At 41.7% G+C, this 26895-nt stretch overlaps 2 protein-coding genes across 2 annotated transcripts; one reads left to right on the forward strand and one right to left on the reverse strand.

The window, feature by feature from the left end:
* Nucleotides 1-1987: 1987 nt before the first annotated feature.
* LOC117307220 lies at nt 1988-12550 on the reverse strand. The gene is made up of 6 exons (XM_033791907.1): nt 12329-12550; nt 7773-7933; nt 6269-6391; nt 4609-4744; nt 3674-3769; nt 1988-2268 (listed from the first exon to the last, which is right to left on the reverse strand). Exons 2-6 carry the CDS (start codon nt 7929-7931, stop codon nt 2078-2080), a joined length of 705 nt encoding a protein of 234 aa, XP_033647798.1. The 5' UTR covers nt 7932-7933; nt 12329-12550; the 3' UTR covers nt 1988-2077.
* Nucleotides 12551-15479: 2929 nt separating this feature from the next.
* Nucleotides 15480-26299, forward strand: LOC117307113 (eukaryotic translation initiation factor 4E type 3-like). Its single transcript, XM_033791773.1, has 7 exons — nt 15480-15639; nt 18612-18684; nt 20051-20145; nt 22754-22814; nt 23687-23753; nt 24352-24516; nt 26017-26299. The coding sequence occupies exons 1-7, from the start codon at nt 15485-15487 to the stop codon at nt 26052-26054; spliced, it is 654 nt and encodes a 217-aa protein (XP_033647664.1). The 5' UTR covers nt 15480-15484; the 3' UTR covers nt 26055-26299.
* Nucleotides 26300-26895: the final 596 nt, after the last annotated feature.

Raw genomic sequence — 26895 nt, forward strand, 5'->3', positions numbered from 1 at the left:
GCTTTGTTATTGATTCAAAGTTTATTACTAACGAGCTTTCATATTGAAGCCTGTGATATTTCAATAAGAGTGCAGGGATACTCACTTTAACGAGTGTTGTATTTTCTATCTGACGTGGCTGGCATTATTGGATCTATGACTATCAGCCATCTATACATGTGGCTTTTGAAGTTAGATCAAAATTTCTAATTGGGAAATATATTACCTCTGTTTTTAATCAATAACGCTGTCAATTTATTCAATGGTGCTACCTCGTGAGATAAAGCACGGCACCTACAGGGCGTGTCGTTGCCTGTAGGGCATCGGACTCTAGCTCTGGTGCCTGCATGTTTCAAATCCCGGTCAAGACACTTGTTTCCTTGAGTAAGACCTAAGTGTATTAATGCTTCTCTTCACACGAGAACGAAATTGGGTACATGTGTGAGGGAAGAGAGACGTTTGTTGTGATTGATTTAGCTTGGTGTTCTACTCTCTTAATGTAAAAGAGTGAAAAGCACTCTTTGAAGAGCCATGTTATGTGGGACAACTCTTTTTCGAGTGGTCTTCCACTCTTTTAGATAGAAGTTTGCATCTTTTTTGGTGATTTTTCAATTTGTCCTGGAGTGATATCCCTCTAAAAGATGAAATAACCACCACTCTTTTTGAAGAGCCATGTGAGGGATAGCTCGAAATGTAAAGATTGGTGTTTTTCACTCTTTTACATTTAGAGAGTACATATTAGGCAGCACACTAGGGATTACAACTTATGTCTCAGTGACCTGGGCCCAAGTTCATAAAGCCTGTAAGCACAACCACTCGCTACACACAGAATAGTACTGCTTATAGCAGAATCAGGCTACCAGCCCGAAAAAAAGGTTTTGTTTGCATAATGTTGTCAAGCAGTATTTTCTGCTTTATCAGCTTTATGAAATTGGGCCCGGGGATAATAACATTGGAGTGCTATAGAAGCAACTTTTATTAACACTACTTGACCGCTCGATGTAAAGCATTGGTTAGGGTGCGCGGATCAAGGGGGCGTGGGGCACATGCCCCCACCCCTTTCTTATTCAATCAAACTAAAGACCACCTGCATGTGGACATTTTATTTCAAAAGGTTGTACCGTTTTTGAGATAATGCCGAAAATCTGAAGTTGTATTAATGTCCACGCAGGAAGAATAACCCGTAATTGGAAAACACAAACTACCCAGACACGATTCTCAGATTGATTTTTTTTTTCAATTCCGTCCTCTAAAATCACATTCATTAGAACAGTTGCGACTTAGAACAGTTACAATGTTTCAATCTGCCGCTTATTTGCCGAGAATGACAGGCGAAACTTAGTATTAAGAAACACAGTGAATTCGGCGACAAAACATAGGCGATTAAAAATCTGAGTTAAAGACACTGGACACTATTGGTAAATATTGTCAAAGACCAATCTTCGCACTTGGGGAATCTCAACATATGCATATTACATAAAAACCACCCTTGTCACACGAAGTTGTGTGCTTTCAGATGCTTGATTTCGAGACCTCAAATTCTAAATCTGAGGTCCCGAAATCAAATTCGTGGAAAATTACTTCTTTGAGCCGTTTCTCAGAATGTTTTATATTATTAACCCCTCCCAATAACTCGTCACAAGGTAAGGTTTTATGCTAATAATTATTTTTGAGTAATTACCAATAGTGTCCACTGCCTTTAATGCTTATAAAGGCATGGACACCTTTGGTAATTGGTGGACCAGTCTTCTCACTTGGTGTATCTAAACATTATTCACAATATAACAAACCTGTGAAAATTTGAACTCAATTGGTCGTTGAAGTTGCGAGAGAACAACAAAATCAATTCAAATAATACTATTTTAGTTGAAATTATTTCTTTCTCTGAAACTACTTCACTTCAGAGGGAGCCGTTTCTCACAATTTCTTTTTAACTATCAACAGCTCTCCATTGCTCGTTACCAAGTAAGTTTTCTCTCCATTGCTCGTTACCAAGTAAGTTTTTATCATAACAATTATTTTGAATAGTTACCAATGAGAGTCCAGTGCCTTTAACCAGTTTGGATGAAACGGAAAACACAAAATGATACATCGCTGGCTAAATATTCCCTTTGGTAATTTTTAGTATTGGCACCATAGCTTTCTCTTTAGAAGACTTCATGTAGGGACACCAGCGTGTTTCCACCAGCTCCCACAATCCCTTTTGGCGACTTGCCTCAATGGCTGCGTCCAGCTTGTCCTTCCATTGGTCAATGACTAAATCGTTCAAAGTGATCATGATGAAACCTCCTATAAAAAAGATAACAAAATTGCTTAGCCGAATTGGTTTACCAGACAAAATGCAGCGAAGTTAAAGTCAACTGGAAAAAAAAATTTCAAACATTAAAGTATATGTTTCTGTTCAATAAAATATTTTTTTGACTAATTGTTTTTAACGATTTATATTATGTTTATGATAAAATAAATAAAAAAAAGTTTGTGTGGGGGTGACTCCGCCTACCCCTTTTTGTGACGTCAATCGAGGCAGACTTTGCATCGATCGCACAGCGAACACACGTACGTGCAAGTACATTCAAGTCCAGTCGTGAGTTTGTACGTTTCGAAAAAGTTTTTTTCTTAGATTTTTCCGGCAATGTCGACCAGGTGTATTGCTGCTAGATGCAGCAAAAGATGGGGTCAGTTTGCAAGTCTTTTCCATTGCTGTGCAGCAAACACTTCGAGCCGTCGTGCTTTAAGAATCTGGAATACACAACACATTTTGAAATGAAGAGAAATGTTCTTTTCTAAAACATAACGACATTCCAACAATTTTTCCAGCTGGTGGGAAGTCGAAGAAGGTATCTGAAAGACGTGATGAACCTAAATGAGCATTTGCCTACAGTGAAAAAAACAGGTACTGTTTCAACACTTTGAGAGCACGTTTTTAGCTTGCGCCAAGCGTCACTATCTTGTGTTGGCACTGCATGCGATTCATCGCGCCTCGATTGACGTCACGAACAGCGCCCTCTCTGGTCGGGCTAAGTTTCAAACTCGTAAATAACATGAAAACTAATTTTTTCTTAACCAAGTTAATTGTTTGTTCATATTCCACTCATCAAAACACATATTTTAGTAACAAAGGCTTTATTTTGACAAATACCACTTCCAGGTGACTTTAAGCATGTTTCAGCTTCTTGTGGAAAATGGGACAATCAAGCCATATACCAAAAATGCCAATTGCACAAGTGCTAACTGTGGACTGGGGTGTATGCTGGTCTAGCTATCAGTAAAACTTGATCGCTAGCTAGACCAGCATGCACCTCATTCCACATCATGCGCCCCACCCTCCCCATTGAAGGGACTGGACACATTATTGTCAAAGACCAGTATTATCACTTAGCGTATCCCAAATTATTTTATGCATGAAATAAACAAATCTGTGAAAACTTTGACTCATTTTGGTCATCGAAATTGCAATACAGTGAAAGAAAAAACATCCCAGTTGCACAATAGTGTGTATGTTTTCAGCAAGCCTAAAAGAGATTCAGAAATTACACCTTTCTCAAAAACTAAGTTACCCGAGGAGCCGTTTTTCACAATGTTTTATAACTATCAGCGCCGCTCTCTGTTGCTCGTTACCAAGTATTTTTATGTTAACAACTTATGTTTAGTGACCAATAGTGTCCAGTGCCTTTAGCTATTATGCATTTCTTACCTGTTTTTGTAATGCGAATGAGTTCTGGGAAGCAAGCAACTGTCACGTGACCGGGCAATCCGAAAGTTCCAGCCATCAAGACAGCGTCATAGCAATCTGTGGGAGTTTGGGGGAAATTGAGCAACATAAATGATAGCCTTCAAGCATGAATATTGAACATCAAATACCTCAAGGCTAGTGAATAATTACACAGTAGAGCCTACGTATTGTCACCTTTGACCTCGCATCAATAATCTGGAGGTTCGCAGTTAAATCAGATGTACATGTGTAGCAAATAATGTAAGACTTTGGGACGCAAGGCGGCAGCAGACTTACCAGGTTATCTTCCATTGGGTGCATTCGATTAGCTTCCCTGGGTCGACCCCGATGTGGCGTATTTTATTTTTTTCCAGGACGAACGTGGGCACACAATTACCCCACGTTCGTCCTCGAACCTGGAAAAAAACCTAGACAATTCATCAAGTGAGCCTTCTCGTCGTGACGTCAGTGCACCTCGGGCCAGCCCCAAGTGACCATCTCCACAAGCGGGGCACTTGGGGCTGGCCCGAGGTGCACTGACGTCACCACGGGAAGGCTCACGTGGTGACGTGTCTGGGGTTTTTCCAGGTTCGAGGACGAACGTGGGGCAATTGTGTGCCCACGTTCGCGAGCGCACTTCGGTGCTTTTGGAGTCTTGCTGTGAAACACAATGTGTTTTTGCTGGAAAAAAATAAAATACGCCACATCGGGGTCGACCCAGGGAAGCTAATCAAATGCACCCATTGTTTACACAGTTCTGACATGCGCACTTTACAAAGAAAACAATGGAAGTACCCGAGTGTAAGTTTGCTGCCACCTAGCGTTACAAAAGGCACCCATTCTGAATGCTAGGGGGATCTAAGACATTAAATGAGGGCAACAAAAATCGCAGAATAATGGTAGTGACTGTGACTGACCTGTCGGGATTTGTGTCTGGTGCTCATCCAGAGTGTCACGTATGTAGTTTGTATACACACCCAGTGTCTTACTGTAGTCTAGCGCCCCCTGGGATTGATCAAAGGCATCGATGTTCCCGAATCCTTGAGTTTTCAACTGTTGGGACAACATGACATAATATAAACTGTGATTGTTTTTTCGTTGGCCCTGATCTGGCATAATGTCTGTCATGTTGCTATCCATACATGTCCAAAACAGTTACTTACTTTTGGCCGTGGTTGACAACACTTTTTGCTGTAAACACCATGTAATGATAGTCTCTAATTGTGTTGGAGTATAGTACTATTCTGAAAAGAACTGAATGTTTCAATTCGACGTTTCATTCTCCAGAAGACGATCAGAGCATACTGATCAAAACGTCGAGTTTAAACCTACGGTTCTTTTCAGAGCCACCCAACTCAATTAGAGATTATCATTACATGGTGTTAGCGCAAACCAAGATCGTGATTCCACCGCAGTTTCAAATCCTACACATCTACTTTATAGTAGCCCGAATATCTCTGACGTCACACTTCAACCATAGCATGCGCGTGAAGGGCGCCAGATCGACATTCAGATCCAATTAAATGGAATCATTTTGGTATATTAAAGGCAGACACTGCATGGTCTTACATACCATGCAAACCATGCAGTGTCTGCCTTTATCTTTGCCTATAAATTTAGACTGGTCCTACTTCTTACGTATACAACTTTTTTTTGCAACGTCACAGCCCGAGTTTTTGCGAACCAAGATTGGAAAACTATGGAAAGCCATACATAGAAATCAAGAAAAGATCGCTATTTTTGGTAACAATGAAACCGAATTTGTTTATGTTTTGTTTAAAACAAAACTTATTATTACTAGAGGTATTTTACTTAATTGAAAGTTTGCAGAAAATGTTGAAAACATCTGTATTTACGATTTAGTGTTTTCTAACATTCGGCCCGCCATGCCAACCAAGGCGGTTCGTTTATCAACAAAAGAAAGGTCTATCTCTGCAGTATAGCGCTACGACTTCATGTGGCAAATGCCGATCTTTAATCTGTACAAACAGGGCAAAGAAAACGTAAAGAGATTTTTTAGGATTATTGACAAACGACAATACTCCAGAACTTCCGGACAACAATCGTAAACACTGGTTTTAATTGGAGTTTGAAAAAAATCAAAAATCTTCTATTACATCTATGACGCCTTTTAGGAAAGCACTCGTGTGTGCTTAAAGACAGTGGACACTTTTGGTAATTGTCAAAGACCAGTCTCCTCACTTGATGTATCCCAACATATGCATAAAATAACAAACCTGTGAAAATTTGAGCTCAATCGGTCATCGAAGTTGCGAGATAATAATGAAAGAAAAAAACACCCTTGTCACACGAAGTTGTGTGCTTTCATATGGTTGATTTCGAGACCTCAAGTTCTAAACTTGAGCTCTCGAAATCAAATTCGTGGAAAATTACTTCTTTCTCGAAAACTACTCCACTTCAGAGGGAGCCGTTTCTCACAATGTTTTATACTACCAACCTCTCCCTATTACTTGTTACCAAGAAAGACTTGTTGCCAAAAAATATTTCGAGTAATTACCAATAGTGTCCACTGCCTTTAAGGTGGATACATTTCAAACAAAGTATATTATGTTATACCTCCTCTCCGACCATCCCAGTTCCGGATGCTGCATCTAAGATTCTCGCCGTCTTATCAATGATAAAGTCGGCTGCAATCTTTGCCAGGTTGCTGGGAGCCAGGTAACCTTTGTGGCGAAGTCCCTACGACACAAAAGAAACAACAAGCAAACAAAGCAATAATATTTATTATAAACCACATAGAATCCTCTAATTTGATTGGTTAAAAATACAGTCATTGATAAAGCTTGGCCCCCTTTTACTATCAAGATGACGTCATGACTATGCCCGCCCTGAAAATAACGCAACTATGATATGTTTAACGATCTTTCTACGCAGACGACCTTTCACTTTGAAGAATCTTTATTCGGTATATAAAATAAATATTGATGATATGAGGGGCACAGTTAAAATTATAGCCCCAAGGTGATGTCAAAACCATGACTATGCCTCATATAAAGAATCCTCTAATCTGATTGGTTAAAAAATAGAGTCATCAGCTGGGCCCCCTCTTTCTATCAATATGACGTCATAGTTAACCATGCCCGGGGCATAGGAATCGACTAGAGTGCCGTGTCACGGTAGTTAGTTAACTTTTATTAGAAGGATCTTTATTCTGTACATAAAAGAAGTGTTGACTGCTTAATAATAATAATCGAGGCACAGTTAAAACCATAACTATGCTCTCATCTTCGCCTCAGGCATATTCATGGTTTTGACACCACCTTGGGCCTATAATTTTAACTGTGTCCCTCATAGCAGTCAATATTTCTATACTATTGCCCTGCTTCTCTGACCGTCCTGTTATGGTTGCGGTGTTCCGGGGATATCTGTCCGCCGGAGGTTTCGTCCCCTATACGGGGAGAACGAGGATGATTCAAAAGAGGGCGTTACTAGAAGAAGTTTGTACAGAGTATGGCTTGTGTCGCATGCAATTATGTCCTCTATGCAATACTATCCGGAGGACAAGATTGCATATGCAAAAATGTCCGCCGGACGGTTTTGCATATGCAGTCGTGTCCGCCCGGACGCTGCTGCACAATGCAATTGTGTCTGCCCGGACACATTTGCATATCCAGTTGTGCCCACCCCCGTGCAAAAACCGTCCTTGCAGTAAATTAAACGCCCTCGGTCGACGGTACACGTTTGTCATTTTTTCAACAAGCTAAAGTGCATGTCATGAATGACATGGGAAATGTTCGGCCGTTGGGTATTCGCTGCAATCATGAAATACGTAAATATTCATGTTGCATATAGGCTACGTAGGTTCCGTGCATCCACGCTCGCTTACGCGCACACATACATACAGCCATGTACTTGCTCGCCGGACGGTTTTAGCCTATCCCCAGACACGATTGCATATGCAAAAGTGTCCAGCGAGGACAGTATTGCATGGCGGACACAATTGCATCTAACACCGGCCTATAAAAAGGTGTTACGAGAAACTGGTAATTGATTCTTTTAAAAGTTGGGGTGTAGCGATTGCAGATATTGCGCAATACCCATGTTCGACCCCTGACCTTACCTCAGAGTGAGTGCTCGACCAATCGTCGTAAACCTTCGTCAGCTCGGGTCCGCCATCCGGTAAAGAATAGATCATACCCCGGAAATGGTCAAAGCTCTTTAATAAAGATTGTAGTCCGTCGTTGTTACTACCAGTCGATTTGTCTTGAGGATCTCCCATAACTGAAATTGTTGAATACAAAAGATAAAATCGAGAAACGATCAATTTTCAATCGTGGAAAGCATTGGTGAGGTATATTACATGTATTTGGTTTGCAGTTAACACTGTGTCTATTAACGATGTGACCTGTGACATCACATGTTTACAAAAGAGCCACAGAGCCTGGACTTCCTGCAGACATGATTTGTACACAGCTCAAAGGAAGAAAATATGAAATCTTATATGTTATGGAGATTGCGCTGTCTAATTCTTATCAACTTTTGATACGATGAAAGGGGGCACATCTCAAAACTTGTCCAGCTTGTACTTGCATAACTCTTGGTTTTATGTGGAAATTTTGGCACAAAATGTCAACTTTCCCATAGGACCAGTGTAGTACAGTGCCTGCCAGAATACTTAAAGAATGTCCAGCATGGTGCACAGTCTGCTGCCCTCACAGTTTTCAGAAGAAGTGGGGTTTGTGCATCAACTTTGAACAAGCCTCCTGATGTATGGACCTGACTGACAATTTCACTCCAAGGCTCCAGAGTTAGAGTGTTCTTTATTATCATTTGCATTATTATTATTTCTTCTTGACTTAATTCTGTCAGACTAAGTCTGGGGCATGCGCCACACCCTCTATATTTGTTGGCCATGATGTCACCTATGCACAAGGCCCTGTGCATGTTTCTTTGCCTTACCTTTGTCAGCATTGTTTACAAATTTCAGCTTGAATATAAACTTATTCAATAGCAATCCACAGTCTACTACGGTATAGCCCTCCCCAAAGTCACCCCTCTTAAAGATGGGATCATCGTCGTGGCTCTTTCAAGGAAACTCGGCTCTGTCTCCAGTCTTAGAGATGAAAAAACACGTTATTTTGTACCTCAGTTTACTACTGCTAGTTAACGCATCTGATGTCGAGCTAAACCCTGGTCCACGAACCCCGAAATACCCATGCCAAATTTGCAGCCGTGCCGTAACATGGTTGCTTTGTGACGACCGTCAACAATGGTATCATGCTGACTGCATGCATATGTCCACTCCAGTCTACATGTCGCTCAACAATGTTTCTTGGCACTGTGTGAACTGTGGTATGCCAAATTTTTCAACAAGCTTGTTCGAGTCATTCGTTGTTGATACTGAGAACTCTTTTTCCCACCGAGATAGTGACAGTATTTGGTTCAGCCACCACCCATACTTCTGTCTGTAGCGACAGTTTAAGTCCTGGACCCCTATTGTCGTGTTCATCACCAGTAAATAGCCTAAATCCCACACTCATAGCGATAAGCCTGGAAACAAGTTTTAACTGTTAACTTCGAAAGTACAAAGAACAAGCATGAAGAAATAGCCAATTTGATTGATTCTGCTGATCCTACAATCATCATTGGAACTGAAACTTGGCTGAACAGCAGTATCCACAACACAGAAATATTCCCTTCAGCTTATGACGTCATACGCAAGGACCGCAGTGACGGTTATGGTGGAGTTCTTCTTGCCATCAAAGAGGACTTTATCTACGACCGTGTGGAAATTGATTCTAGTGCTGAATGTGTCTTTGCGAAGTTCACCATGGCCAAAGACAAGACCCTCATTGTAGGCAGCATGTATCGACCAACCAACAATGATGTCCACTATATGGACACATTGTGCTCATGTGCTGAAGGAATATAGCACGCAAGTTCAATAATTTTCGATCAAGTTCCATGCTTCTTCTCATTGAACCCAAGTCTCAACACTCATGGGGAGACAGGTCTTTTTCTTCAGCTGTGCCACGCATCTGGAACTCTCTACCACTTAATCTTAGAACTTGTCTTTGTACCACAACATTCAAATCTCTTCTCAAAACTTATCATATGTCACAGGTTTTCAAGGACTAATTTTTGTTGTGTCTGTTTTTCTTTGTTTTGTTTTGTTTTTTGTTTTTGTTGGTTTTACTGCGCCTTGAACACCCAGCAGGGTGGATACGTGCGCATTACAAGTCTTATTATTATTATTATTTAGTGTTGTGGTTCGCTGGAGATCTGAACCTACCTGATATTAATTGGGAGAACTCGACAATTGATGGCAGACAATATCCTAAACAGTTGAATGGGCGCTTCCTTGAATTTCTTCAAAACTGTGGCCTACAACAGATGGCCACTTTTCCAACTAGAGGTGAAAACACATTGGACTTGTTTCTTACTAACCGCCTCTCTTGGTGAATAAGTGTACTCCCCTACCAGCAATTGGAGATCATGAAATTGTTTTCACTGACTCGGGTATCACACCCAAAGGTGCAAGCCAGTGAAGCGTAAAATCCATCTGTGAAAAAGAGCCAGATACAGAGAGTATGAAGGAGGAATGCGGCAAGTTCCAGATTTGTTTGTTGTTGATTAGTACGATGTTACCAGTCCAATTTCCCAGATGTGGTTTGACATCAAGTCAGCATTGCTTACCATCCTGGATAACGGTGTTCCTTCTAAAATGTCATCAACAAGGTTCAATCAACCCTGGGTCACAACCACTGCGACGATTAACCCGACGTAAAAAGCGGAGTTTTACCAAAGCGAGGAAGACCAAAAAGCCAAAAGATTTCCAGCGCTATCAACACTTAAAGAAGGCTACAAGGTCTGCCTGTAAACATGCGTACACAGTGAGTACCTCAACAACACTATCAGCCCTGAGTCGACAACTAACCCCATTCTGGAGATTTCATCAAAAGCAAAAAATGTGACAATTCTGGTTTCTTTCCGCTCAAGGCAAGAAACGGAGTGACGCACTCGGACAGTTCGACCAGAGCAAATATACTGAATGAACAGTTCTCCTCAGTTTTCAACAAGGACGAGGACATAGCAACCATCAAAAACAAAGGTCCAAGCCCATTTCCCTCCATGGGTTCTTTTACAGTGTCATCCGAAGGAGTTAAAAAGTTACTTGATGGTCTCAATATCCATAAAGCAGCTGGTCCAGATGGTATACCAGCCAGGGTATTGAAGGAGTTGTCAGACGAACTTGCTCCAGTGCTTGCCTTATTCTTGCCTTATCAATCAAGGTGTCTTACCGGAGGAATGGAAGGAAGCCAACGTCACCCCCCATCTTCAAAAAGGGAGAGAGAGATAAGTCAGAAAACTACAGACCTGTGTCACTGACCTCCATAACCTGTAACATGCTGGAGCATGTGTTATGCAGCAAGATCCAGAGCCACTGCGACAGAAACCACATTCTCACCAATGCTCAGTTTGGATTTAGGAAACGGCGCTCATGTGAAACACAACTACTGTTGACCATCCAAGATCTTGCTAGTTCCAAATTCCATTGATGCCAAAGGCCACATAGATGTAATCCTATTAGATTTTTCAAAAGCCTTTGACAAGGTGCCGCATCAAATGTTGCTATACACAAAAAAGCTCAATTACTATGGAATTGATGGCAACATAAGTCAGTGGGTCAGTAATTTCCTAGAAAACCGCACTCAACAAGTCACCTTAGATGGAGCTACTTCATTACCTGCACCAGTCCTATCTGGAGTGCCGCAAGGAAGTGTTCTGGGACCATTACTGTTCCTGCTGTTTATAAATGACCTTCCTGACTGCATCTCACAGGGCACAACAGCCAGATTATTTGCAGATGACTGTATCCTGTATCGTAACATCAAGACAGAGGAAGATGCATCTATATTGCAGCAGGACCCAGACCAACTACAGCAATGGGAGAGTGACTCGAAAATGGAGTTCCACCCCAAGAAGTGCCAGGTTATCCATGTCACCAACAAAAGGAAGTTCATCAAGCAAACTTACACAATTCACAACCACACTCTGGAAGAATTCGACTCCGCAAAATATCTTGGGGTTAACATTCACCAAAACCCTAAGCTGGAATAATCACATCAATGGCATCAACAAAGCAAATTCCATAAGGGCTTTTCTGCAGCGAAACATGCATCAGTGTCCCAGGAAAACACAGGAGCTGTGCTACAAGACCCTAGTGCGCCCTATTGTAGAGTACTCCAGCATCATTTGGGACCCCCAGACAGCTAGCTACACCCAAAAGTTAGAAATGGTGCAGCGACGCTATGCATGCATTGATAAGCCAACTTCAGTGGACCACACTTCAAGAACGGCGTGCACAGGCCAAGGCAGTTATGATGTACAGGATTGTGAACAACCTGGTTGACGTCCCACACACATTTCTGGCACCATGCACCGTTTCTCCAAGGGGTCATTCTTACAAATACATGATACCATTCACCAGGACAGGGGTCTACCATTTACCAACAGAGGTCATTCTTCCCCAGTAGCATTAAAATAATATGGAACAATCTCCCGGAAGACCCGATCAACTGCACAACTCTTGCTAACTTTAAGCAGGGTCAGTCCAGCTCCGCTAGGTCAGCCTGAGCTGGTTTTAGCCGCACTCTACGTTCACTGTTCACCCACCTGCACTGTATATATCCACACCCTCGCATGCACACAACAACCACAGTACGTAATACACCAGATGGTGGACTGTACTTGTACGGAAGAAGAAGAAGAAGAAGGTCACACTTATTGTAAACAAAGGTCACAGAACTTCCTTGCTACCGCGGGTATTCTAAAAATGACAGTTCTGCTGTTTAATGTACTGTCTTGGTCAGAAGGTAGCAAATTGGCCGACACTATACTACTTTAGCCTATAGACCTTATGCACATGACGTCATTTCAGTACGGCGCCCCCGCATTGAGGTCATCAAAAGGAGATTGCTCATTGGTCAATCTATGTGCGTTTTGATTGTTTCGTCACCGTTTGACCTCAAAGATGGCGGCTGGATGACGTCAATGCATAAGGTCTATACTGGATCGTTACTAACTTCTCTAACGTGAGTGAGACAGTTCACTGTACAAGAACAATCTACATGGCAAGCCCCAGATATGGTGTTTCCGCACATCAATAAATTACATTTAGCTCTCTTTTGTTGACTTAGACCTTCGAACTCCTTCTGTGGTCCTTTATCAATTGTTTACTGGTCCGGTGCGTGGTTTTCTTGTTTACCCTCGGCACTGTGCTTTGAAAACGGTTATTGAAACCAGCGATGTGACCTTGCCCCCTGTGCGGTAGGCTGGTTCCAAATATAGCTTTAACTATTTAGAGTATGAAATAAGTTCATACTCACACAATCAGTAAGCTTTCATACCAAAATATTATGGTTTTTATCCTTGTCCCAATCCTGCTTGTTTAAGTCAATCTTTGCCTAAGTGCGTTTTAATTACTTCTCTTGTGAATATTACTCAATTTTACGACAAAGTATTCACCAATTAAAGGAACACGTTGCCTTGGATCGGTCGAGGTGGTCCTTGAAAATCGTTTGTAACCGTTTGTTACAAAATGCATATGGTTAGAAAGATGTTGTAAAAGTAGAATACAATATGATCCACACACAAACATGCCTCAAAATTGCACGGTTTTCCTTATACATCGTCGACTAACGGTCGGCCATTAATATGGATGAATTTAATGGTCTTCACTAGCCCTATATAGGACTCTTTCTCTTGTAAAATAATGGCGATCGTGTTCCGTCGATCAAGGGCGTTTAATTTACTGCATGGGCGGTTTTGCACTGCGGACACAACTGCATATGCAAATGTGTCCGGGCGGACACAATCGCATTCTGCAGCAGCGTCCGGGCAGACAAGATTGCATATGCGAAACCGTCCGGCGGACATCCTCCGGATATTATTGCGTAAAGGACATAATTGCATGCGACACCAGCTTGGCACATTTTTCAGATTTTTGACTAAAAACTCAACTTCACAAATATCTCATTATATCTCAAACTCTGGTTGATTAACTAAGTCCGCACTGTTGAACTAACTGTCTTCAGAAGTGTACTCTGTATCATTTGAAACCATAAAATCACCGAAAATTGTTTGATCACAAATCTGAAAATTTGCCCATGCCGGTATATAAACCTTCCCCCCAGAATAGTATATTTTATTATTCGGCAGCCATTTCAAAAGTGAACAGTTTTGTTGTTTTGAGACACCCGGTACATGTACAATCTGTATGCGTAGTTCTATAGGATACATGTATACGTTTGTGGATCTGAAGATACTGGCACTTCAAGGCTCGTAAATAACGGATAAAGACAGGGGCTCAGTCTGCTCGTGGGCTGAAGAAGAATGATTCAAAAGAGGGCGCTATCACTCACACACGAGCGGTACCATGGATGTAGAAAGTTCTACCTCCTCCTCCATGCTCCATGGTGGAACGATATAAGTCTAAGGCCGTGTCCGAAACGACGACTTCGGCTACAGCTACGTCTAGATCAGCGCGTCTTCCAGTGTTGAAGAATATATAGGGAGACGCGCGCGATCTAGCCGAGGCTGTAGCAAAAGTCGCCGTTTCGGACACGGCCTTATTATAACACCCCTTACCAATATTCTGCCTTTTCATTGGTTTAGAGCGCGTCACATGACATGTCTTAGTTTTGCTAGACGACGGCCGGGTGATAGTGCGTCGGTTTGCCGTGCGCTGTCCGAAGCTTGCGAAGACTAGCACACGGCGTGCAGTACCCAGACGTCCTTTGCGTATATGAGGATTATAAATAATAGTCTGTAACCATTTCGGATTGCACGACACAACATGCAGCACAGTAAAAGTTTTTGCAATCTGTATTCGCGTCGTCCGTCGATTGTAGCAATCAGGTCTGTAACTTAATAATAATATTAATAGTACAGTATTTAAAAATGTTTGGGGTGTTATAAAACAAATATTGACTGATTTTACTTGTGCAATGGTAAAAACTAGAAAATAGCACGCTCCTGGGATCACCCCCTCGGCTGCGCCTCGGGAAAATAGAACGCTCCGGGGATCACCGCGGGAGTCATAGTTTTAACCATAGCACTCGAAGCAGTCAATATTTAGTCATGTGCAATCAGCGGTTAGTCTTAGTCCACGACGTTGGTCACACCCTAGTCCACGGAAGGCACTAAATACTAAACTCCACAGCGGTTCGGTGCATCGGAGAATACCCAAGCGAGAATGACCTTATGACGTCATTTTGCATATGCTTGCATCTTTTAGACATGAAAATAATAACAACCAGGTCCTAGTGGTTAGTCCACTCTTATGTAACAACTCCCCAAACCTGAAGCAGTGCTTGCATCTTTTAAATATGAAAATATAAACAACCAGGTCCCAGTGGTTAGTCCACTCTTATGTAACAACTCCCCAAACCTGCTGCTACTAATGTACTTGAATAAAGAGGTCTGAAGCAGTACTTTCATCTGTTAGACATGAAATCATTAACAGCCAGGTCCTAGTGGTTAGTCCACTCTGATGTAACAAATCCCCAAACCTGCTGCGTGGGGGAACGTCGCAAACCGTGCCGGAATGTTCCGAGAGCACACGAAAATTTTCGAACCGCTGCAAATAACTTTTAAGTTATTTGTTAACGCCCGCTATCGTTCTTAAAAGAACGACTTGAACAAAGACCAACGTCGAATCACGCACTACGTCACGTCACCGATGTTTACGTTTTCTGTTTTGATCACGTGATCGGCGAAACAGCTTGTCAAATGACACAACAACAAACCTGCGTGTGTCCCTGGTTGAAGATGGCGGCATCGGAGGTTGTCCTTTTGCGAGAAAGAGAGCTCGGTATGTTCTCCGATAACTCAGAAGATGTCCAGTTTAATTCTATTCCCTCCACAGTGGAGATGGAGAATACTGGGGTCCCCCTCAACACACCATGGACGTTTTGGCTTGACAGGTCTGCTAACAATTTACGGTTTTCTGAGACCTTTTTTGTGCGTGTGGATTTTGGGTAGGCCTAGACTTAGTTGACAACGTTTCCGTGTACAGTGTAGTGATAAGCCGGCGCTTTCCAATCCGTATTTGAGTAATATCTAATGAATTATTTAATCCTGGAAAGTGTGTGTATTTCCCATCATAGGATTCGGTAGAATAATCAGTGAAACATTTGATATGTAAATTGTCACTTTCCACTGTGATTATTGTGAATACTGTAAACTCAAAAGTTCCGCTATCAAGTATCATAATCATCATGTATGATGATCGGATCTGGGCCCAATTTCATGGCTCTGCTTTTATTCGAAAGCACAGAATCCTTGCTTGCAGAAGCAGGCAGTTCTGGGCTTACAGCAAGCGTATTTTACGTTAGTCGTTACAAGGCATTCTGCGCTTTTTACAAAAGCTAGTGCAGAAATTCGACTCTTCTTGCTCAAAAAGCAGAGAAACGTGGTTGTAAGCGCAGAATTTGACAGTAAGCAGAACCATGAAATTAATCCCAGATCAGCTGATCATGCTTGTAGCTAGTTGCGATAACGTAACCCTCCTGCCGAGGGCGTATAGCCTCCGGCTCCGACATCGACAGGAGGGTTACGTTATCGCAACTATTTTGTAGCCCCATTCCATTTGTTTGTTGAGTGCAAATCCACTCTGTCCTTGGACCCAATGCCACCAACGATCCGTGCCATGTAAATCAGTTTAGGGCCACCCAGTTGTAGCAATAGACCGATCCATTAAGCTACGCCCCATTGTGTATTGACCATTCACAATGCAACGAAGGTCCGACAAATAAGTATGACATGCGTGCGCTTATGCTTGGCGCGCGCGGCAGAGCTGTGCAGAAAAGCATTGGAGAGGCGCACGTGTTCTTGCTCCCACATGCGTCGTGGGCGGAGGATCCATCTATTGATCATACGATTGTTGTAAAATTGTTCAGGGGGAGCCAAGCAAAATCTGGTTTTTGAGATATTTTGAAAAGTTCACTCTCAGAAACCATTTGATTTCCCCAAAATGTTTGATGCTTTTCAGAAAATTACAGATGGAGTACATGAACATTAAAGTCACCTGGAAGTTGTATGTTGTCAAAACAATTGTCACTAAAATATGTGTTTTGATAAGTGGAATATTAATAGACAAATAACTAAGCTATAAATAAAATAAAAATGTCCATGTTATTTACAAATTTGAAAATAAGCCTGACCCGGGAGGGTGCTGTTCGTGTCGTCAATCGAGGCCGTTGAATCGCATGCAGTGCTGACACAAGGTAGTGACGCTTTGTGCAAGCTAAAAACATGCCCCAAAACTTTAAACAATACCTGATAGTTAGGCCAATGCTCCTTTAGGTTCGTTACGTCTTTCAGGTACCTTCCTCGACTTCCCCACTAGCTGGACAAATTGTTGGGATGGCGTCATGTTTTAGAAAAGAACGTTTCTCTTCATGTCAAAATGTGTACAGTGTATTCTGGATTCTCGAAGCACGCATCTCTATGTGTTTGCTGTAAGCGCTGGAAAAGACGTCGGACCTGACCAAACTGACCACATCTTTTGTTTTGCTGCATACAGCAGCAATACACCTGGTCGACATTGCCGGAAAAATGTAACAAATCTCGACTAGGACTTGAATGTACTTGCACGTACGTGTGTTCGATGTTCGATCGAGGCAAAGTCTGCCTCAATTGACGTCACAAAAGGGGTAGGCGGAGTCACCACCCACACAACTTTTGTTATTTTTTTTAGCATATAAATCGTTAAAAACAATTATTCAAAATTTTTTTTAATTTTTCAGAAACATACATACTCTAATGTTTAAAAAAAATTATATTTCCAGGTGACTTTCAATCATTAAGTTTCATGGTTTCATGACTTAGAACAGAGCCGAAGTTGTAGCCTCCTTGGGCTAAAACAAATATGATTGCAGGAGCGCCAAGGATACAGAGTGGATTCTGGCCAGGCTCCTAGTGGATGATCACATACCTTCTTTTATGTTATGTGAAGTTGATCGTCCTGTTTCAGCCCAAGGAGTAGGGTGGCAACTAGCCCCAGGTGGCAGTTGATTTGGCCCGATAGCCCAAATCAGTTGAATGTAGCCTAGTTGTGATAACGTAACCCTCCTGCCGTCGGGAGAAGGGTTACGTTATCGCAACTAAATGAGCCCAACCCTTGAGAACCAGTGGTGTCTTTAAGAACTGATGGCAGCAAACAAGAAGGCTGTGAGATGCTCCAAATCCTAGCAAACATGAGGAGCAAAAAAACGGACTCTCAAGAAGAAGAAGAAGTCCGTCCGGCCTTGTGATGTTGGGCAATCCCTCATAAAAAAAATATGTGTAATAAACAAATAAATCTGGGGCGGATTGCAATAAAACAGTCTTAGTCAGCGATCTTAGACCAGTCAGTTATAGCCAGCTATCTGCCTTAGATGGTCTTAGCTTAGTCAGTCATTAAGTCTGTTGCAATAAGCCTGTCTTAGATAAGTCGGCGAAAAGTAATGCAATACGAACAAATGTCCCATAACACTTAGCACTCTGCAGGCACTGGTGGTACGGCATTGTTCTTATTGCTTAGGTTAAAATCATAGGATAGGCCCCTATCAAATCATTTCAATGTATCATCATCATAATGCCTCTCATGGGTGTAATCTCTAAATATTCGGTCTCGTTTTAGAGCTCGTCACATCAAATCGTCTACAACTAACCAATGCAGCGCCATCTTTATAAAACAAAACTTAGACCGATTATAGCCAGCTCAGAGCGGCTATAATTATACACCGCGCTATTGCAATCGGTCTATAATTAAAAACTATCTCAGCGCGTTTCAAGTTAGCCTGCTATAGCATATAGACCAGTTTAACACCGCTTGGTGCAATCCGCCCCTGGTGCCCTTATTCATTTTCTGATTGATATGCCTGACACAAAATAGTTTTTTTTTTTTTTGCAGGTCTGTTCCCGGTTCTACTGCTGCTGATGTGGAGGCTAATCTTCAGAATATTTATAAAGTTTCTACAGTTGAGGTGAGGTTAAATATTGAGAGACAACATTTATAGGGAGATTTTTTTTGACCTTCAGTAAAGTAGTCTTTACTTTCCAGACCTTAGTGCTTGTCAGGCACAGCCTAAAGGTCACTCTTCTGCCTTGTCAAACTCAAAGCACTTTTGCATGATTTAATAATAATAATAATTTGTGGGGCTAATCGTCCTTACTCGCAGCTAGAGCTGAATTGCGAAGGACGCGGCTACAAGGGCATGCAAGGGCGCATTCAGCTGCCAGCCACATCAACCCATTATGACCACGGAGCACAGCCAAGATCGAAAGTGTTTGATTTTTTTCCTGCAGTAAGTGCAGCAGTTAAAGCAGATCGGTGACAGACGACAAACTTAGCAAAATTGTTCCTGCCAGAACGCTTCGGGGATCACCTCGGGAGTCATAGTTTTAACCATAGCACTTGAAGCAGTCAATATTTGTATACAATCAACCTCTCCCCATTACTCGTAACCAAGAAAGGTTTTATGATAATAATTATCTTGAGTAATAATTATCTCAATAGTGTCCACTGCCTTTAAGTAAAGGTGCCAATCTGGGATTCAAACTGGATTCTAGAGGTGAGAGGCAAGGAAGAGATCACTGAATACTTGATATGTGTGATAAACGCTGAAATGCAGTGCTTTCCCAATAAAAATGTCCTGCAGCATAACAAAACACCTAAGCATGCTGCTAAGGGGGATTCTCCAAGCCCCACCATTCTAGAGCAGATGTCTTACCACTAGTAATAGGTCTCTTACTTTTCACTTTTTAACTTTTACTTCTGACCAGACAAGTCCAGCGGTCTTATGTATTTTTAATTGAACGTTATTGAATAATAATACCCAACTTGGTGGCAGTAGACTTACCAGGTAAATCCATTGTTCTTGTTAATGTGCGCATGTTCAGAACGTAAACAATGGAAATTTACCTGGTAAGTCTGCTGCCACCTAGTGTTCCGAAGTCCCCCATTGTTTTTCAATAGTTGACTTTGATTTGATTGAATACATTGAATTCTATTGAGTAATGACATAAAGAAGTTTACTTGAATACTCAATAAAGACAACTGAAATAAACTTTCCCTTACAACATGTCTTGCCACTTGGTCAAATAAAAACAGTTAACTAAAATGCATGTTAAACTTGATTACAAAGCTTTCTCGAATTTTGAATGATGGTCTAGTGAACATTTTGTAGAGCTATTCCCCTTAATTGGAGCCCTGACTAGAACCACTGAGCTTGCCGGCTGATAAGAGACCTTTTTGACTCCTGTATTAGCAGAGGGCTAGAATCACCCAAATTACTTTGTTTCAATTTCTTTCCCCCACTAAACGGGTTTGGTTTATATATTTCCTTTTAGAGTTTCTGGGCGGTATACAACAATATACCGGATGTTGACAAGCTCGCCTACCGGTTCAGTTATCATCTCATGAGGAATGATGTCAAGCCAATGTGGTGAGTGACATTAGTCTTGCTTCTTTTTCCTTTTTTTAAGGTTTTTTTTTAATTTTTTTTTATTTTAAGGGGGCTGGGAGTTCTAGCAATGGGGAACTTTTGGGCCGCATTGTGGCAGCAGAGATACCGGGTACGCCGCTGTTCTCGGTATTGTTGGCATGCTTAGAGCTACATAAACATTAGGCCTTTCCGCAAGCACTAACTGTCGAATGAGGTGCATGCTGGTCTAGCAAGCGATCAAGCTAGACCAGCATGTACCTCACTTAATGCAAACAGCGTGCATAACGAGTATTTGCGATAAGGTCTTTGGAAATTTACCTGGTAAGTCTGCTACCACCTAGTGATTCAAAGTCTCCCATTGAGGTTTGCAGTAAGTATCGTTTGGAACATTACAGAATGCTTTAACTGCCAGCTACTGTTTTTTTTAACAAAAACCAATTCTGTAATGTTCCTTTCACTGATAAAAACATGGTGTCCAAAAGACACCCAAATACCCCTCTGGCTAGCCTGAATGTCTGACGTCACACTTCGCGAGACTCCCTCCAAACCGGCGTGTACTTTTACCTTTGACCTACATTCATTTTACACAATGGGTGCATTTGTTTAGCTACCCTGGGTCAACCCCGGTCGGCCCCGGTACGTTCAAATAGCTTTGACGGGGCTCATCCGGGTCAGCCCCCAGTGCCCTGCTTGTGGAGTGGGTCACTTGGGGGTGACCTGAGGTGCATGCCATCACCACGAAACGGCAAGTGTGATCGTTCGGTTAGCTCTTGTCAGGGGCTCACCGAGTGAGCACTGGGGAGTTGACCCAGGGAAGCTTATCGAACGCACCTAGAGATACGCAGTCAAATTTCATGGCGAACGAAAGAGACAGGGGTGTCCTGTTTGGGCATATGGAAAGCTCATGTCACTGTGCACATTTATCCAATATCATTGTATCCAATGGAATCACTGGATCCAAATAGCAGGAACCTGTCTTTATCCTTGCAAATAAAGTCAGGGGCCCAGCTGGCTAACACTTTGCTCCTAGACAAACTGTAGAGGGCTCACTGTATCAAGGCCCACACTTCGTGTATCACAACTTCTATATCAAATAACAAACCTGTGAAAATTTGGGCTTAATCGGTCATCGGAGTCGGGAGAAAATAACGGGAAAACCCACCCTTGTATCCGCGCGTTTCGCCGTGTCATGACATGTGTTTAAAATAAATCCGTAATTCTAGTTAACGAGAATTGATATTGTTTTACTGTTTTCTCAAAAAGTAAAGCATTTCATGGAATAATATTTCAAGAGAAGTATTTCACCACTACCTTCTGTAAACCCTGTAAGTTATTTGTAAATCTGTGAACTTTTTTTTTTGTCCTGTACCGAAAGGGTCCAATGGCTTTAAAGGCAGTGGACACTATTGGTAATTAGTCAAAATATTTATTAGCACAGAACCTTACTTGGTAACGAGTAATGGGGAGAGGTTGATAGTATAAATCATTGTGAGAAATGGCTCCCTCTGAATTTTCTATGAATTTGATTTCGAGACCTCAAGTTTAGAATTTGAGGTCTCGAAATCAAGCATATGAAACACACAACTTCGTGTGACAAGGGTATTTTTGTTTCATTCATATCTTGCAACTTCGACGACCAATTGAGCTCAAATTTTCACAGGTGTGTTATTTTATGCATATGTTGAGATACACCAAGTGAGAAGACTGGTCTTTCACAATTACCAATAGTGTCCACTGTCTTTAACTCTGCCAGTGACTGGCCATTGATACCAATTAGCTTAAAGTTTCACTAGTCCACCAGCTTTTTTACAAGTCAGTAGTTCATATTGAATAGGGATGTTTTACAGCGCTGAACTAGCCAGTCAGACCATGGAGGAAGGAAGAAAAGGAGCTCAAACGAAGGGACTTCAAAAGCCGAACCAGTGGTACCGCGGTCATAAATTTAACAACACCTCCTAATCACCCACATACCATAAACAAACAATGGGCGACCTGGCATATGTGAGTTTGCGCGTGCGCACTTGGTTCTTCACTCAACTATGGTGTCGTATGTCGTATAAAAAAATACCCCAAAAAATAACTTTTTGGAGACCTGATAAAATTGTGTACACTTTCGCCCACCAAATCGAAAAACACAATTGAATACCATCCATCCTTGTGTGCTAATACCCAAATTTTTAACCACCGCTAGTAAAAGGAAAGTCACAAAAAATGTAAAAAATATGCAATGATATTTCCATGTAAACACCACAAAGGGTAATTGAAAACTTGTATATTCACAATTCTTGTCTCCAATGATTCAACTTTACTTGAAGGCAACTGTGCAGAGTGTGGCGGTACCACGGGTTCTGTCAAAGAGATCTAATCGCGCTCACTGATCGGCCTTCCAGCTGGAGGCCTCCTATCTTTTTCCACTGGTCAGACAGGGGCATCGTCAGGGTATTCTTTTGTTACTCGGCGGTTTTGCGGGTCGTTCGAACTCCTTCTCTTCCTTCCACCATGGTCAGACGATCTTTGAGAGAGTTTTGAACTGGAATTTGGCCAGCGGACCACTGTTAAGGCAGACCACTGACATGATGTAATAAATGTTTGTTTGTTTTATTACCAGGGAGGATCCATTAAATGCCAGTGGAGGTGACTGGAAGTTCAAGATTCCAAAGGAACAGACCGTAAGTAAATGAATATTTTATGTATAATTCCACAGTGTCAACTTTACAATTCTGCCTCAAAACACTTATTTGTTGATGTTTTTGGAGCATCTTGAGTTATCATTTTCCATTTTAATATTGTTGCCACGATGAAACTGAGATGACATAGGTTCTCATAATTGATTTGATTATGTTCGGTGAGGATATTGCGTAGTAGGAACTCTCTGTGATTTGCAGAACTTCGGCCCTGAGCCCAAATGGAAAAGATGGCATGGTTTGCTAGAATATCGGAATGCTCCGTCTCGGACATCTGTTCTCTGCGGGTCCAGACATACTCCAGCTTTACATGTACATGACCAACAAACAATAACAGTAATTTTCTCACGTTGTGAACATTTGATTTCAAAAGGTGGTCCACATTGCCAATAGTTTGAGCCGTTAAGTCCACCCAGGAAGAATAATCCACAATTGGAATACACAATCTGAGATGCGCATCTGACAGTAATGCTTTTTTAAGTTTTGGGGATAAAAACTGTCATCTTTTTTCATACATACTACCACATTACTTTAATATTACACCACATTACTTTTACTGTAGTTCTAACCAAGCAAGTTTTTATTGCCAGTAATAGACCTTATGCATATGACATCATTTCAGTAGGGCGCCCTCACCTAGAGGTCAAAATGAGGTTGTTCATTGGCCAATACTGTGCGCCGTGTGTACAAATCTGTGCGTCTTGATTGTTTCGTCACCGTTTTTCCTCTAAGATGGCGGCTGGATGACAGCAATGCATAAGGTCTATTTGGAGAAGTGATGTACCTTCTCTTTAAGTGGTCACTGGCATGTCGCTTTAAGATTTTATTATTTTTTCTTTCTTTTTTCCTCTCAACAGGGAAAAGCATGGAAGGAGTTACTATTAGCAACGATAGGAGAACGGTTCTCAGATTGCATCTCACCAGGTAATTTACAAAGATTGTTTTTGTTTAAGCGCTGGACACGTTGGTAATTGTCAAAGTACAAAATTCTCACTTGGTGTATCCCAACATGTGCATAAAATGTGGACCTGGTGTTTAAAGGCAGTGGACACTATTGGTAATTACTAAAAATAATTATTAGCATAAAACCTTACTTGGTGACGAGTAATGGGGAGAGGTTGATGGTATAAAACAGTGAGAAGCGGCTCCCTCTGAAGTACCATAGTTTTCGAAAAAGAAGTAATTTTCCATGAATTTGATTTTGAGACCTCAGATTTAGAACTTGAGGTCTCGAAATCAACCATCTAAACGCACACAACTTCGTGTGACAAGGGTGTTTTTTCTTTCATTATTATCTCGCAAGTTCGATGACCGATTGAGCTCAAATTTTCACAGGTTTGTTATTTTATGCATATGTTGAGATACACCAACTGTGAAGGCTAGTCTTTGACAATTACCAATAGTGTCCACTGCCTTTAACGTGTGCTTATATCTTCTGTGTGCTTTATAAGCGCTCCAGGTTTAAACTTTTTAAAAAAATTGTTTAAAAACTGTTGACAAATTTGTTCGTCTTCTTCTTCAGAGGATGAGATATGCGGAGTGAGTGTCAGTATACGAAACATGGATGTCAACATTCTCCAGGTCTGGAATAAAAAAGCGGGGCTTGATGAGAGGGAAATTGGCAGGGTGGTGGAAATGGTCAAAGACATTCTACAAGGCATCGATATCAAAACACACTTCTACAAATGTAAGTACAGCTCTCCATTTTTTGTTACCAAGTAAGCTTTCATGTTCACAATTATTTTGAGTAATTACCAACAGTGTCCAGTGCCTTTAGTCCTCTTGGCGTAATTAGCGCAAAGTTGAAACTCAACTCTACAAACTTAGGTACGATAAAAACACAACTGTCCTTGACACTCTACTGTGATTGACAGAAGATATTTCAAACCTAAATGTCAAAAACACGTTAGACCTTATGCACATGACGTCATTTCAGTAGGGCGCCCTCATCTAGGTCAAAAGGAGGATGTTCCTTTGCAAATCCTGTGCGCCGCATATACAAATCTATGCGTTTCGATTGATTCGTCACCGCTTTACCTCTAAGATGGCGGCTGGATGACGTCAATGCATTAAGGTCTATTGTCTTGGAACACTCTACTGAGATCAACGGGAGATTTTCCAAAGCTCAGAGACTACACTCACTTCAACAAACGCAAAACACATTTTCGATATTGGATATTCCAAAGCTCAAAGCAAAAACATGTGTGATGGACGTTTTTTTCAACTGTGAGGCAACTCGACTTTGGACCAAGACAAGTCAACGGGTGGCCTTGATGGCGACCTCAGCACGGGACCCGCGGGGAAAAGGGGGGTAGGGTTTGGGTTAGGGTTAGGATTTACATGAATTATTTGTAAACATGTCTGTCAGTGACGGAAGTCGTGGTGTGTCATGGCCGAACAGTTAAGAGCACGGGATTTAAGCTCTGGTGTTTGATCAGCAGAGTGTGGGTTTGAATCTTGGTCGTGACACTTGCTATGTCAAATTGGGGATGTAGTGCTTTCTGCTCTACCGGCCAGGCTTCAGACTGATGATACCCAAGCCTACATTCGTATGGACTGTAAAAAGGGGTAACCCTGTTTCAGCTCAAGGAGTAGGTGGCAACGGCCTCTGGAAAAAAATAATTGTAGCCCACACCTTGAAGTGGCCTTCAGGCCTTGTGTGTCAGGTGACTTGCATTAAAAAAAAAAATTAAAAAAAAGACCAGTAAACCGTCGACCTGTCTTTGCCATCTGTCGAGTTGTCTCAAAGTCGAGTTGTCTGAATCGCGGAGTTGTTCGACGGACGAGTTGTCTGACATCCTTAAATGCAGAACTCCCAAATCCTCCTGATTCTGCAGAAAGTTCTCTAAACATGAAGCAAGCTTTTTATGTTCTGATGAACAAATTTGAAAATCTTCCCAATTGTGACTAGAAATTTTGTCCCTATTATTGAGTACAAAATCTCCCTGATTGCAAGGTGCAGAAGTTGACAGCTCTGCATAGGTTTAGTGCAAATATACAATACAAAACAACACAATACAATGGGTTTTTATATAGCACCATTTCATTTAGACCACAGCGCAAATGTGGAATGCTATATCCTTTACTAATGAAGCAATAATAGCTTTTAAATTTCTTAAAAACAATCAGTCTTTAACAGAGCTTTTCCCTCATCTTTTTTTTCTCCATCTAAATAACCTCTCTGCAGCACATCAACAGCATCACGCTTTTGAGAAAAAGAAATAAAACTGATGCCCTCATGGATTGAGTACGTACAGTTACTAGCGTTTGTTCAACGTTGTGTGCTAAATTCATAAACATGGAGGATGAACCTCTACGGGAGCATGTTTTCCCGTCCCCAGGACTTCGTCTTGAGTCTTGCCGAGTTCCTCCATCTTATTCCATAGCAACAATGGCACCTTTAAGTGAAAGTAAGTGAAAGAAGCTCCTCAGTGGATCACAGAAAGAGCCAACAAGCAAGTGGGTGTTTTGGGGTGTTTTTTTTCTTTCTTATTTTAGGGAGGGGGGGGGGGGGTTCGCCGAAAGTGGCACAGTGAGGTTATGTGCAACAGTTACAGTGTCTGCTCACCTCTGTTATTCAGCCAATATGTTGTAGCAGGGTGTAGAGTATTGACCCCTTGCACGCACACCATTTTGGTGGGCAATAGGTTCACGTGTAAACGCTGTATCGCCTAAAATCCGCACTTCACTGAATAACGCACAGTGACATTGTCCACCAAAAGGACGCATCCAAGATTGTTCTGAAGATGACGTTTGGGTTAATATTGTTGATGGTGATGCATTTCATATTACAGCCATTTTGCACTCCACCCCAGCCCCTCCAAGTGTCCAGTTCCGGAGTCAATCTTTGAAACTGCAGCAAAAAACTTAATTGCTTGCTATGGGCATTCGCGGTTCATCTTGGTTTAAAAACTGTTTCAGATGAAGCAACAACATTTGCTTGGAGTTATGATGCTTTGAAATAGATTACCAAGCACCTACATGTACATGTAGGAAACACAAGTAATGGAATATCTAGTGAGGGGGTTTGTTCAAAATTATTCATGACGTAATCTTCTATACCCTC

This window comes from Asterias rubens, chromosome 2 (genome assembly GCF_902459465.1).
Source record: "Asterias rubens chromosome 2, eAstRub1.3, whole genome shotgun sequence".
Taxonomy (NCBI): domain Eukaryota; kingdom Metazoa; phylum Echinodermata; class Asteroidea; order Forcipulatida; family Asteriidae; genus Asterias; species Asterias rubens.

Bases quoted from the DNA above. Each gene is read 5' to 3' on its own strand.
- LOC117307220 (XM_033791907.1), bottom strand. From the start codon at position 7,931: ATGGGAGATCCTCAAGACAAATCGACTGGTAGTAACAACGACGGACTA. The intron at 4,745-6,268 runs GTATAACATAAT...TTGTCCCAACAG, and splicing joins CTGGGATGGTCGGAGAGGAG to TTGAAAACTCAAGGATTCGG. The intron at 2,269-3,673 runs GTAAGAAATGCA...TCTTTTTTATAG, and splicing joins CATTCGCATTACAAAAACAG to GAGGTTTCATCATGATCACT.
- LOC117307113 (XM_033791773.1), top strand. From the start codon at position 15,485: ATGGCGGCATCGGAGGTTGTCCTTTTGCGAGAAAGAGAGCTCGGTATG. The intron at 22,815-23,686 runs GTAAGTAAATGA...TCCTCTCAACAG, and splicing joins AGATTCCAAAGGAACAGACC to GGAAAAGCATGGAAGGAGTT. The intron at 23,754-24,351 runs GTAATTTACAAA...CTTCTTCTTCAG, and splicing joins CTCAGATTGCATCTCACCAG to AGGATGAGATATGCGGAGTG.